At 32.0% G+C, this 14172-nt stretch overlaps 2 protein-coding genes across 2 annotated transcripts; one reads left to right on the top strand and one right to left on the bottom strand.

Moving 5' to 3' along the window:
• Positions 1 to 4618: 4618 nt before the first annotated feature.
• LOC106665981 (U3 small nucleolar RNA-associated protein 6 homolog) lies at positions 4619 to 7915 on the bottom strand. Its single transcript, XM_014392821.2, has 10 exons — positions 7653 to 7915; positions 6997 to 7264; positions 6692 to 6932; positions 6585 to 6629; positions 6110 to 6299; positions 5943 to 6041; positions 5438 to 5876; positions 5100 to 5364; positions 4870 to 5032; positions 4619 to 4813 (listed from the first exon to the last, which is right to left on the bottom strand). Exons 1-10 carry the CDS (start codon positions 7742 to 7744, stop codon positions 4729 to 4731), a joined length of 1887 nt encoding a protein of 628 aa, XP_014248307.1. The 5' UTR covers positions 7745 to 7915; the 3' UTR covers positions 4619 to 4728.
• Positions 7916 to 8138: 223 nt separating this feature from the next.
• On the top strand, positions 8139 to 11458 carry LOC106665982 (adenosine 3'-phospho 5'-phosphosulfate transporter 2). Its single transcript, XM_014392822.2, has 7 exons — positions 8139 to 8433; positions 8916 to 9037; positions 9108 to 9204; positions 9267 to 9432; positions 10740 to 10930; positions 10990 to 11168; positions 11235 to 11458. The coding sequence occupies exons 1-7, from the start codon at positions 8272 to 8274 to the stop codon at positions 11389 to 11391; spliced, it is 1074 nt and encodes a 357-aa protein (XP_014248308.1). The 5' UTR covers positions 8139 to 8271; the 3' UTR covers positions 11392 to 11458.
• The last annotated feature ends 2714 nt before the right edge of the window (positions 11459 to 14172 follow it).

Below are 14172 nucleotides of genomic sequence, written 5' to 3' on the forward strand. Positions count from 1 at the left end.
ATTATAAATAATATAATTAGTAATATAACAATTATTATTTGCTTTAAAAGTTATTATAAAATAAGATTAATGATTAAAAAAAATATATTATGGTGGTATTTATATTTTTTTATAAAATGCATAAAAAATGTAAAAAAAAAGCTTTATTATTTAATAATTTTAATTTGTGGTGCTGATTTTTTTTCTAATCTTTTTATACAAGTTTATAAATTAAGTATGTAAGATCTGGTAATAAAGGAAAAAATTAGCTTTTTTTTATCTCTGCCAGAACAAACAAAACTTAACAATTTATGTAAATTTCATGTTTATTCCAATGTAAGAAATTTGCATTTAGCTTTAACAAATTTTCCCTTTCCCATCAAATTATATTCCAATTATATAATTATCTAGGTGGTTAGATGTAGCTCGTATCATTGTAAAGGCGTAGTTTAACAAGTAAAGTTTTTGGACTTTTCCAAACTCGGTTTTTAAAAGTTGAATCAGCGCCCAACTGTACAAAACGGTCTGGAAAGTTCAAACAATTTTCATTTGTAATTATCAAATTTTTTTAAGAAAAAAAATTAAATATATTTGTGAAATTTTCCTTTTATTAAATGTTCTCCAAATATGCATACTAAACACCTAACATCCCACCAAAAAAAAATATAAATATCATTAAAGGGGTTTAAAATGTCAACTCTAAAATTATATTAAAAAAATGATACCTGTTTTGTAAATGTATATTATCAAATTTATCACTCTGGGTTGTTCAATTTTCCTTCTCCTGTTAAAGGATTCTATTAATAGATTATATGTATATAATTGTATGCCTGCCTGTTAATATTATAGCGTCTTCTTCTCAACAAATATTATCCTAAGCTTTAAACTTTTAGAGGAAAAGGGGGAAAACAAACGACTCAGGTGTGATATTTTTTCATCAAATCTCATTGTCCCGCGACAAACAAAAAGGTATTATTGTGAAATAGGAAAATATTAATTTCATTCTTCAAGAAAAATTCAAACTTTTGTATTTATTTTTTACAGTGGATAACAGAATATTTCACCTAATTTTTATATATAATGATGTACAATTTATTATTTTTTACTTGGAGTTTTTTTCTTCCTTTAAATTAGATTTTGTGCGGTTTCACCAAACACTCCCAGCGTTCTAACTGTAGATAAATCCCTCACTTATTCTTGAATTTTCTCTCAAGACTGTATATTTTGCATGTTTGTAAGAGTATGCATGCGTGTACGCGTGTGTGTGTGTAAATTTGATGTCTTTTCAAAAACCTTTCTTTCCAAATACTTGTAACATATATGTGTATAAAAATATAAGGAAAAGGGTTTATATTGTAAATCTTATATATTGTACGTACAGAGAGGACAAAAAAAAGATAATAGATTTTCTTGTTTATTTATATATGTGTATAAATAATATTATATAAAAGTATTTAAATAAATAAATATATATAAATGTACATAGAAAACAAAAAACAAAAAAAAATAAAAATAAACAAAAAATACAAAAACAGTAGTGAGAAGAAGAACAAACAGAAAAAAAGAATTATTTTATTTACTGTCCTATATCCATATACTTACTATCTTACAGAATTTACTTCATATCATCGATATATAGCAAATTTCACCAAAATTTGTAGATATCAAAGAGTAGGAGATTTACTCATTTTTACCGTTTTCCATTATTATTATTATTTCAATTAATTAATGTTTTTATGTGAGGTTTTAGTGAAAATGAAAAAGTTAGTGTCATGAGCTTTTTTCATTTCAACTAAAACCTCACATAAAAAGATTAATTGAAAAAAGTAATTTGGCCAATCAGACCACTAAATATAACGGATTATTATTATTGCTATGATTTTGTTAAACGTAGCATGAATAAACAGTTCATAATGAGAGAAATGTTTAGCAAAAAATCAATACAGGAATTTGTTGATGTAAAGCATAACTGACACATGTCATTTTTCTACTATTCATTATTATTTTTATCACTTTTTATATTTTTGTTAAATGCGTTAGTGTAAACAAACAATTTATAATGAAAGAAATTATTAACAAATGGAATAATTATCAAAATTGATAGAAGTAAGAAGCAGCTGCTATACACAATTTTACATTCTTATTATTGATATATTTAACAATTTTATATATTTTTTTGTTAAATGTAGCATAAACAATTCATTACGGAAGAAATGATTAACAGATGGAATAAGTATCAAAATTGGTAGATATTAAGAAATAACAAGCTGCCATTTGAATATATGAAATGCCATTTTATTACTTTCCTATATCATTATTTTTATATTTTTGTTAAACATTACAAATAAGCAGTTAAAATTAAATTAAAGATTAATTAAATTAAAGAAACGATTAACAAATGGATTAAGTGCAGTACATATCAATTGGCGTACAATCAAGAAGTGGTAGATACATGCATTTTGCTACTCTCCGTGTACTTACTTTTTTGTTTTAATTTTTGTTAAAATTTAGTCAAAATAAACAGTTTATATTAGAGTAAATGATTAAACAGGTGGAATAAGTATGAAAATTTGCAAATTTTAAAAAAGTAAGAAGCTGCTCATATATACGTACATAATAAAGGCTAGTTGACCGCATAGAAAATACTGTTGGTAAATGATATACGCTTTTCTATATTAAGATATAGTCCCATTTATTAATTTTATTATCTCCTATACCTTTTCCATTATTATTGAGATTTTTGTTAAATGTAGCATAAACAGTTTTTGATGAAATAAATGGATTCAAATACTAAAATTTACAACATCAAGAAGTAAGAAGCTGCAGTCATGCGTCTTTTTTTTCTGAATATTTGTAAAATCTAAGTTGGTTTGGTCATTCTTCTGACCCTCCTCTCACACTCACCCATTCTCTCATTTTCTTTTATTTTTCTCTTCATATTCTTCCTGATTCACTATCTCCCCCTACAAATAATGTTACATTTGTATGTTAATAATGCTACATCTTTATAATTCTCACTGCTTGAATTTTTTACCAGTTCGAATTACTGTAATGTACTGTTCGGAATGCCAAAGTTTCAATCAATTTCTCACTTGGAATCCTAGCTGTGCTTTTGAAGTTCTGAGACTTATGGAAAGGCCATGACTCATGTCCTGTGCAGTGCTAATTGTTCATACTCTAATACAGTTTCCCAATGTGGGGCCTACACCCCACCGGGGGGCAATTTTTGTTTTAAGTGAGGCAATTTTAAAAATAACTCGTTTAGGTTTTTAGTCAACTATGGGCTAATTCTCATTCGTAATTTTGTTGAAAAATCATCGAATATAGTAGCTTCTGTCTACCATGAAATAGCAAAATTTATTTGTTACACCTCGGGTTATTCCGAACCTCAAGCATTTCTTACTATTTTTTAATATCCTGTAATAATTGCTGTCTGTATCTTATTTTCACAGCTTTTCAAGTAAGGCTTATCGTCATCATTGTAGTAATTCAATCTATTGTTCATTAAAATCCTTGCGAAGACTAGCTTTTTCATGATTCAGTACAGTTTATTAAACTGTCAATTAAATGATAAGTATATTAAATTGTCAAGTAACATTAATTTAGTTTTTAAAGGTCCAATTCTAGAATAATGAGAAACAAATGTTTTTTAATCTTTGGGTAAATTTAGCATTAATATAAATTTGCAGATAAATACAAGCTAGTCACGTTTTTATTCAAAGGAAAAACTTAAAAGTAAAATTTCAATAAATTTAAAATAACACTAAATATAGACTTATATGATTTGTTACTGATCTTTTTTTGCAGAAGGCTAAGGCTTTTGCATATCAACACGTCTACAGATTACGCCAAATCAATAAAGCAACAAATTGAAATTTTTTACTTTAGCTGGATCCGGCAAATATTTTTCAACGATGCACCTGTTAAAGTGCAAAAAGTCAACAATCGTGTGATGAAGTCTAATTTGGATCTATCAGTTGCCCGTTTTAAAAGTAATTTGGACTTGAATCTCACGTCTTGTGTTTATATTGGTGCGTTAAAAGAATATAACTTATTTTAAAAATTGAAAAACATCACAAGATGAGTTCCAGATCATTAATTTATTAACTCTCATATTCGTTCCGACACCCTAGATGCAGAACATGGTTTTCAGTTTTACAAAAATTTGCTTACTGTGTTTTAACAATTATTCGATAGTAATTTTCCCAATAATTTTTAACTTTATTCAGTTTTAATAAATAATATAGATGATGTACATTGTGGTTGAGGGATGGGGCGGAAGGGATTTGAAAAATACAAAGTGGGACATGGCACAAAAAAAGATTGGGAAACATTGTTTTAACAAAATATATCTCGCAGTTATTAGTGCACTGCCCAGGGGCATCTTGAGGCGTTTGTTAATGAGATGATGCCCATGTGTCAGCATGGTGTGGCCTATTCGCAATCGAGTCATTGCTATTCTTTCTTTTGGGTTCTTTCTCCATAAAATCGTTATCGAAATTTGCAGATATATAAGAAGTAAAAAGCGGCAGATATATGTTTTTTCTACTTTCTATTATTATTAACATTTATTATAAGTATTTTTTTTTAATGTTAAATAACCAGTTTGGAGAGGGCCAACAAGACTAATATCTTTAAATAGTTTTATATTAAAATTGTAACTGTTTACAATGTACATAATGAAAAATTGTTTTCATTAATATTTCCTGCACAAAATTTGATAAATATTTATCAAATTATCAATATCCTTCAATTGCTGATATCCATGGATTCTGTAACATCGGGCAGTTCCATATCCTCTTCCTCTGCCTCTGATTGCTGTAGAGAGTTATTTCTGAAAAAAAGTTGATATTCAACATAATATGCTTATAAATGAAAAGTTTGACTTACTTCTGCATTCCTATTAAGAAGCCTGATTTCATGAGGTTAAATTCTGAATTGAAGATGTCAACGAGAGTTGGATTGAGTTTACGTAAGGCCTCACTGTGAATGGCCGGAACGTTCTTGGCGTCTCCGTAGTTGTGTTCGAATCTTATGTAATTCATCCAAACTTCTAAAAAAAACGGGAAATCCGGTTTGAGATAGGTTGTTCTGGTATCTAATATATGATCCAACAGTACCTGTGCTGTCTATGCCGAATTGCGATGTCGCAAGGAGGTGGCACTTTCTTATCAGCTTGGAGCAGATGTTGGGCTGCGTCTCTTCCAAATCCATCATCTTCTGGTGGAGTTGCAACGAAAGAGGAGGAATATTGGCTAGTTCAGCGTAGAGTTTCCGCCCGGAGCAAATGCCTCGATTTAAAGTCACCCATTCTAGATATAAAGGTTTGAGCGCTTTACACACAGCCTGGCTTGATTTTAAACTCCTCTTATAAAGCTCTTCCACCTAATGAAAAATTTATTTTTAAAAAATTGTTGAAAAAAAGGGCCATACGTTTTTAAAAAATTAAATAGTTTACTTTTCTTAAATCAGTAAGTTGGTAATATTGCAGTAGGTATTTCCATAAAGGTAGTGCTTCATCATCTCTACCCTTGAAAGCCTGTATTGCTTCATTGAAGATTTCGAGGCCGGTCACATTGTCGCCCTGCTTTAAGAAGAACATGATCCTGCGGTACCATAACTTGCAGGAATGGGGTAAAGCTTCAGTGGCCGATTTCAGGAACGAGGGAAGCCGTAAATCCTTGTCCTGAAGCTGCTCAAACCAAATCAGGTAAAACTTCTCTGTCAATTTGCCTTTGTTGTGCGCGAGGAGAAGGGCGCGTACGAAACAGTTTTTTCTTAAATTGTGCATCGGGCCGTTCTCGTTCTTCAATTCGTACATCTTCTGCACATACATCATTATCATTTGATTTGTTTGGACTTGTGCAACCGCGCTTTCGTAGACTTGACAACAGTTCCTGTAACATTTGAAAAAAAAAAATTACTTTGTTTCCCTGATTTTTGTTTTAGAATTTTTTTTATACCTTATCCTTTCTCTGAGTGAAAGATGACTTTTTTCAAGTTCACGTTTAGCCAGCATGTCCCAGGTTTTCTCTGAGTTAGGAAATTTAGTCACCAGATCGCTATTCACACACACACATACATTAAATAATGTATAAAACATGCCTAGTTTGAATTCAACAAAACTTACTCGATGATCTTCCCTTGGAGTTTTTCCGTGAAATCGAATTCGCTCGCTATTTTCATGAGTTCAATTCCAAAATCTGGTTCGTTCACTTTTTTTATTGACATTTCATAAATCACCTCTGCCAACTGACCACACAGTATGGGATCTGTGGGTTGTACGTCCTTGTTCTCTTTTTCATTTGTTTCAGCGCTGTCTACAATATATAAATAATCATGTATTTAACAAAAATATTTGGGCCAATTTTTTCCCAAAATTTAGCAAGCCAATGCATAAGCATTACATTTGGCATGTTTTAACACACTGTGTTAAAAGATTAACAGTGTAAATTAAAACCTTGGCCTTAAGAGAAATGCCTGATGAATGTAATAAAAGAAAAAAAGAAAAATTGAAAAATAAATAAAAGAGAGAGGATGAAAAAAGATGTGTTATAAAAGTTCAAATAAAACCAAAGCAGCCAAAAATGGACGCGAAAATAAACCTGGATCAGATTTTTTCACATTTCCTTCTTCCTTGGCAGAATTCACTGAAAAAATAAACAGACTATAAGTAAAATAATTATTTTAATTGTCAAAAGTTAATACTCACATTGGCTAAAATATTCTTTTCGTTTCATAGCAGCATATTCTAATTCAAGTCTAAAACTGGCCTCATAAATAATTTTTGAATCTTTGTGTATGTGCAATCCTGTAAGAAAATATTTCCTAGCTTTTTCAATACAATTGCACTGTTTAAACTCAAAATCTGCTGCTATTACGAACAGACGGGGTTTATCGCCATGCCTGCTCAGACACTGGTCAAGTATTTTGCTCGCACAGGTGTAGAACCTCTGGAAAACAAAAAGCTTAACAAAAGCCCGACATTTACGCGAATACTGATGGAAATCGACTCACGACTTCTTTGCAAAACTTGATGTATGACATCCAGAGTCTGACATCGTCTGAAAACCTCCTTACGGCCTGGTTGAGCAATTTGTTGACGTGGTTTGCGATCATGTAGTCGATCTCGTTCTTTTTAATGGAGTGGCCTTTTTCCTGGCGTTTTTGTTTCAGAAGCTTCAGCAAGTCCATCTCGTACTGGATGTATCTGAGCATGTCGTCTTTGCACTTTGTCGTCCTAGCCAGCTTGTACTCAAAATCCTTTCTTTTCTTGGCGATAACCCTATAAACAGTGTAAAGAGTAACCAAATAAAATACCTCCAAATTTACCCACAAAGGCATGGGTCTACCAACGGCAGTTTTTTACTCTGTGCGTTTTAAATTGAACTGTTGATTCTTTAAGAAAGTCTTTGGTTGAAGATATCGCTTAGATATTTCAATTCTTTGGAGAACAACTCAATTTATCAACTGTTTAAGTTGGTTGAATTTATTGGGGTTTATTGACAGCCAATCATTGTAGCACCATCTATACAAGAGTGGTTGTAAAAACTTCAAAACTTGAGTAAAACGCAGATGGTCAACCCTTTCATTTTTATTGAGCGACAGAATGTTATCTCTTATGAGATAATTCACTTGAAATGGAACTATTTTAATAGAGATTTTTTTCATACCTTATTTCGTTCTTGTCGAAAAGTTGAGTTTTCTCCATCAACTCCAACAGAGGGATCATCTCCTCCGTCTTCAGTTCCACGAACTCTGCCATTTTTCGGCCTTTTTAATGCGATCCGGAGACGAATTGTCAAATAAATCTTACTAACAATAATAAATTAAAAAATTAAAAAAACAAAAACAAATCCTCAACTTTTGAGGAAGGATCAACGAGGTACCAACTATCACACACAACTCACGATAACCTTCCACTAGCAATTAAAATCCTGGAAAATGGCCAATCACAAACATCGATTCCTCAATAAATCGATACTATTAATATATCTACAAAAGGAACAATATTTATTTATTAAATTATTTATTTTTTAAATATTTTTTACTTAAAATAATATGTTGAAAAATAATTTTTAATGGAATAGTTTTAAAAGGTAAGTAGTGAGAAGTGATAAGACGTCATAGCAATCGATACAACTATCGATAATCCTTAAATCAATCAAATATGACAACTTTCAAGTTTCAAGTAACCTGTCCTATTTCCTAGTTGTTTATCTTAAAAGCCGGACAGGACTTATTTTATTTTTTCTAATTCGGCTTCGTTTCCTGCCATGCTTCGTAGACGTGATGGAGTACAAGTATGACGGTACCGGCTTGCCTCCTCCATTCGAGAAGCGGAAGGAGGTACGGGTCGTCTTCTTCGACGTGACAGACAAGAGTCCCAGGGACCAGTTCGTACTCTGCTGTTTAGCCGTCTTCGTACTTTATCTCGCCTACGGTTTCCTTCAGGTGTTGTTTCTCAAGAATAGATCTCGTTGTAGTGATTGATCATCTATCATTCTTCACAGTGATAGATTTAGACATTTGTTTATTATCTACTCTCATGCCTGCTTGCCAACACAATTTCAGTTAGGTTTCTATGTTGATTGAGCCATGCTTCAGTTTACATTTTATAAAATTGATTAATCATGTATATTTCTTCACAAATTCAATTTTATTGATTGATGAAAAAACAAGAAAAAATCTCAAATAATAATTATTTACGAGCTACTCCTCGTAATTTCAGTTTAATTTAGATATAAATCACCAATGCCAACACTTTAATTCCTATTTTATAAAAGAAACGATTGATCATCCAGCATTCTTCAATTTCAATATGCTAGCTAGTACATTTCGATTTATACAAACACCATTCAAAAACAAAATAATCTCGAATGTTCTAAAATTGTTCAAACTGTCTTACATTTTATAAATAATCTGAATTATTTCAGGAATTGATTTTCACCCAACAGAAGTTCAAGTCTTTCGGATGGTACATCACACTAATTCAATTCGCATTCTACACCGTATTTGCAAAGTTGGAATGCATCCTGTTCAGAAAATCTGAGAGAAGGTGAGACCAACAGGCTTTATTCATTTAAATATGCAATATTTCCAAAATTGACGTCATTATATGCTTCTAGGGTGTCTCTGAGAATTTATTCTCTATTGGCGTTTTTGACCCTTGGTACAATGGGTTTGTCAAATTCATCGTTGATGTACCTCAACTACCCTACTCAGGTAAATTTATAAAGTCAATAATATATTTTTTTTTATGTTAATTTTAAAAACTTTTTCTCCAGGTGATATTCAAATGCTGCAAGCTAATCCCTGTGATGATCGGATCGATCCTGATCCAGAATAAAAAGTATAAGTGTATGGATTTCATTGCAGCCCTCTGCATGTGTGTCGGGCTGAGCTATTTCACCTTGGCGGATAGTGGAATCTCGCCTACTTTTAGCCTTATTGGTAATAAACCAATAAGCCTAATTAAAAATTTATATGATTTTCCAGGCAGATGCATCTGTTTATAATTTTGTTCTCAGTCTTTATCCACAAGAAACATTATAAAATGTTATACTTTTTATAACTTTAATAGGGAGGTGTTATACCCTTGCTTATTACACACTCTAATTTTCTCAGCACGCTCATAATTAAGCCTTTAATCATGTCTTGAAAAATTTCATTTCAAATATCAACTTAGTAGGCTTAGCTAAGATTGTACAAGGGTTAGAAGGGTCATTTCTTCGTATTAACCAATGTCCAAGCTTGTCTGAAAAGTGCTCAACGAGTTTAAAGGTTGGCCTGGCCATCTTAGAGTGCGAATATTGTTATCACGAACGTACTGAATAACACCAGTGGCAACATTTGGTCTTTTATTATCTTGCATAAGGAACAATTGCTCGCCAAGAACTGTAGAAATTGGCACCATGTATTCCTCATGTAATTTCTGAATTATGTGATGGGCTATTACAACAAATGTGTATGTCCATTTTTGCCTCCCAAAGAAATTCCACCCCTCCTTATAACTGAACCACCTCCGAACAAACCTCTTATGGCAGTGTTGCATTGGCACTCTACAGCTCTTTGATAAACTCAAAGACATCCATCTGGTGATGGATAAAAAAACCAAGACTTTTATGCAATGTCAGTCTTCCCTTGCAAACTCTAAGCAGACCTGACGATGGCCTTTAGTAAATCCAGGACTTGTTGGCCTTCTGGGATGTAGACTCTATTCTGCAAGTCTCCTTACTGTTTCAGTACTAACAGACACATCCCCCAAAGTTCGAAGTCCGTTTCAAAAGCGGTGGGAAAGCAATTTCTCAGACTACAATCTGATAAATCAGTCAGCGGCTGTCCCCTGGCTCTTGGTGTACCCTGAATGTGTGTACCTACCACTGAATGCCCGACAGATTGTGCAAAGCTTTGCAGGCAAAGCTAATACTTACGCCATCTTTCACAGATGTATTCCATCCTCAATGAGTACAGTAGCACCAGCAACATACTCACTGATTATGGGAATTTCTGCAGTAGTTTTGTTTTGTGCCACCAATACAGTAGTGAATAAAGAGCATTTTTAAAGGATTAAATGCCCCATTTGATGATTTATTTTGTGGGGGGTATTTGAAATCAAATTAAGACATAAAAGGGTTTTGCCTCACAATCAACTAAAAAAAAAAAAAATGGCCAAATATTGTCAAATTAAAAAATACATTAAAATTGCAAGGTGTGCCACTTATTTTGTGGTGCAGTGTACCTGTTTTAAATTGTTTCAGGTGTGTGTATGATTTCATGTGCTCTCGTGTGTGATGCTGCAATCGGCAATGTTCAAGAGAAGTACATGAAAGCGAATGGAGCTTCCAACACTGAAGTTATTTTATACTCTTATTCGATTGGATTCGTCTATCTGTTGTTTGTCCTCCTCCTGACGGGTGATTTAAAACAAGGGATCCATTTTAGCAGCGAAGTGAGTCGAAATAATTTTTCCACCTTTTCATGGTGTAAGTATAAGTTTTCGCTTTCCAGAAGCCTGTAGTCTTTTGGTATACGATGTGGTTTTCGCTGACCGGCTATCTCGGCGTTCAGGTCGTGCTGACTCTGGTGACAATGTCAGGTGCTTTGGTCGCTGTCACGATTACAACTTGTCGAAAAGCCGTTTCAATAATTGTCTCCTTTGTCTTTTTTACAAAACCTTTTACAATACAGTATGTGCCTCTTAACTGTGCTTTATTTTCTACTTCAAATTTTTTTTTAATATATATATTTTTTAGCTATGTTTGGGCAGGATTGATAGTCATCCTTGGTATATACTTAAACCTTGCAAGCAAGAATGTCGGCCTGCAATCTAGTCTGAAAAAATTTATTCATTCGATCAAACTGCTGATATTAACAAAACGACCTGAAAAATCCATTGAGACGACTGTGTGATGTATGTAATAGTTTAATCAGCTTCGCCTTTAAAAAAGTGTTACCAAATTAAATTATTACACTTTTACTCATATGACTTTATATTATCAATGTTATTTGTGCATTATAATTTATATAATGCAGTTATATTCCAAATGTTATAAATATTGTTTCGTGTATAAAGTTTAGCATATAAATATGTATAAATATATATATAATGTGATTACAAAAATTGTTTTAGGTAAATCTTTTGTTTTTCTTCTTAAAAAAAAAGAGAGAGATTGAACAAATTTATAGTTAATTCTTGATAAATTTAACTTGTTCAATTGAATTGTAGTTAATTCAAAGAATTTCTTTGGACCCATGTCATTATATGAAAATATTACCTAAATAAGTCAAATAACAGTAACAATGCCTAAATATAGGGGCAGCGGTGGCCACAACGGTTTGGGCGTTGACATGGCGCTTATCACTGTAAGGTATAGATCCCGGGTTCGAATCCAGCAGAGGCTTTTTTCAAAAACACCGACACCCTAAGGGTTTATGTAACACTGTTGCAACCGTCAAAAAAAAAACCTAAATAAGTTAACTTATAAAAAATGAACCAAGTAGGGGACTTATTTGCAATTTCACCTCTACGAGAAAAACTTTTTAGCGTCATTACCTCTCAGTACTTGATCTTTTGGTTTGCCTTAAGATTTTTGATAGTGAAAAGCTTAAGTTTATTCACAAAGTGGAGAAAGGTGAAAAAAATTCAGCAGTTACAAGAGAATTTAACATCCGAACACATTTTTCAGTTGGTCATTTTTCTTTTTAATTTGTTTATTTATGTTTTTAATGTTTAATGTGTTACGCTTGTATATTTTCAAGTTTATTTTATTTTATTATTTTTTTGGGGGGGGGTCAAAACATTGTTATTATTTTAAACATCGTTCCCCAGTTATTTTCGCACCGCAGACAGGGCTTTAAGATGACTCAGATGAAAATAGTTCATAATTGAATTTTTTGAAAATCTAATCTGAAATTGAAAAATAATCATAATTGACATCTTCAAATCTTTTCTTTCTTGTTTTTCATAATTTCATTTACACCATCCACCTAGACTATTATTTTTCTACTGTCTCTAGAGTGTCTCTTAGTAACGACTTGTCTCATCTAGATGATAAAGCTAGGGAATATGAAATGGGCGTTAAGTCGAATTCTTGTTTAAAGTTAAAGAATATTGCTTATTTAACATATTTGTCATCAAATTCATTGTCAAAATTACAGTTATAGCGTTTAATCCAATTCATTTTAATTTTCTGCTGGGGCATTTTCAATTCCTGTAGTTGATTACTAATTTTTTTCAAATTAATATATATCTGTACATTTGAAAGCATTTGAAATGTCACCTGGCTATCATTGCATATTTATTCTTGCTGATTAGAGAAAGTTTTTTTCTGTTCATGTAGTTTTTAAAGTTATTGGTATTCCTTAAGCGCATTTCTTTCACTTGATGAAGCAATGTAAAGAAAGCCTCATTTTTACTACCTTTTTTGAATAATTCTACAAAAGCACGACTTACAAAGTCTGTGATGCATAACTTATTGAATTAATAACACATTTCTTGATCTCATCTTTTTTTATTATTTTTTTATATTTTATTTATAAATATAGAAATTTCCTCTGAGTAGTTGTATACTGTTTCGTTTATTTTAATTCAGAAGTTTGTCTTGTAAATATTATTTTGTTTTTGTAATAGAGTTGCACTTTCTAAAATGTTGAGCAACCCTTATTCGATTGCTCAAAGCCGTTAATCTACAAAACAACAATTTCACAAAACCAGCACAAAATACTCTCCTTGAAAGTCATTACTTTTATTTATTTGTTTAAACTTGGGTGAGTTGTTGCAATGGATTAGGCTTGACAAAAGTACCAAGCATATATTTATACAATAAACAAAAACAATCATAAACTTTCTTAATATATGTGAAGAAATGAAGTTAAGCGAATAAAATTTATCTGCATAAGCCTTAATAAACAGCGTATAACAATAAAATACTTTATAGAGGTAACTTAGGAAAATGGAAAATAAAATAAATGCTTCATGAACATGTTGCCAACATTAAAATTGTAGACACAGTAGAAATTACACAGGGCGTATTGTGAGGCAGCACAAGTATTGCGACTGCTGTTGGTGTGAAAACTATGGGCTCAAAAGCAATATTTGCCTAACTTTTGACACCAAGTTTGGCCGTATTTTTCATACAATTCACACTTTTCATGTGTCTATGAACAATAACTGTGGGTTTTTCCCATATAGTCAATTTTAGATCTAAATTTGTATCTTTTTAATTTAAATAAAACAAATAGCTTTAAACTAACAATAACGTGGAAACACACCAGATGTTCCCCCTCTCATATGCAATGAGTTATTTTTTATCCAGGGTAGGGGGTCAAAATAATTATAAAAGGCTTACTTTTAAAATTCTGAATATTGAAGGATTTAATAATGTCTAGATTGTCATATGGAAGGCATTTCTTGTTTTTTATGTAAGCAAATATTGGTGACTGGGTAATGAGGCAAGTGATCTGGCTTCAAAATTTGAGGGTCAGTTCAATGATGAAGAGGATCATCAAACTCAACAACTTTGGTACTACCGATAGCAAGAAAATGCCCAGTAGACCAACCAAAGAGGCTGGCTTGTATAAAATCTAACAGCAAGAAAGCCAGCTATCATGTGGCACAGTTGAAGCCGTACCACTTTGAAGAGACATCCCCTAGCCCATTACACCTGCAACCTCTACCACAAGATTTTCCTG

This window comes from Cimex lectularius, unplaced genomic scaffold (genome assembly GCF_000648675.2).
Source record: "Cimex lectularius strain Harlan isolate CLEC.00 unplaced genomic scaffold, Clec_2.1 scaffold49, whole genome shotgun sequence".
Lineage (NCBI taxonomy): Eukaryota > Metazoa > Arthropoda > Insecta > Hemiptera > Cimicidae > Cimex > Cimex lectularius.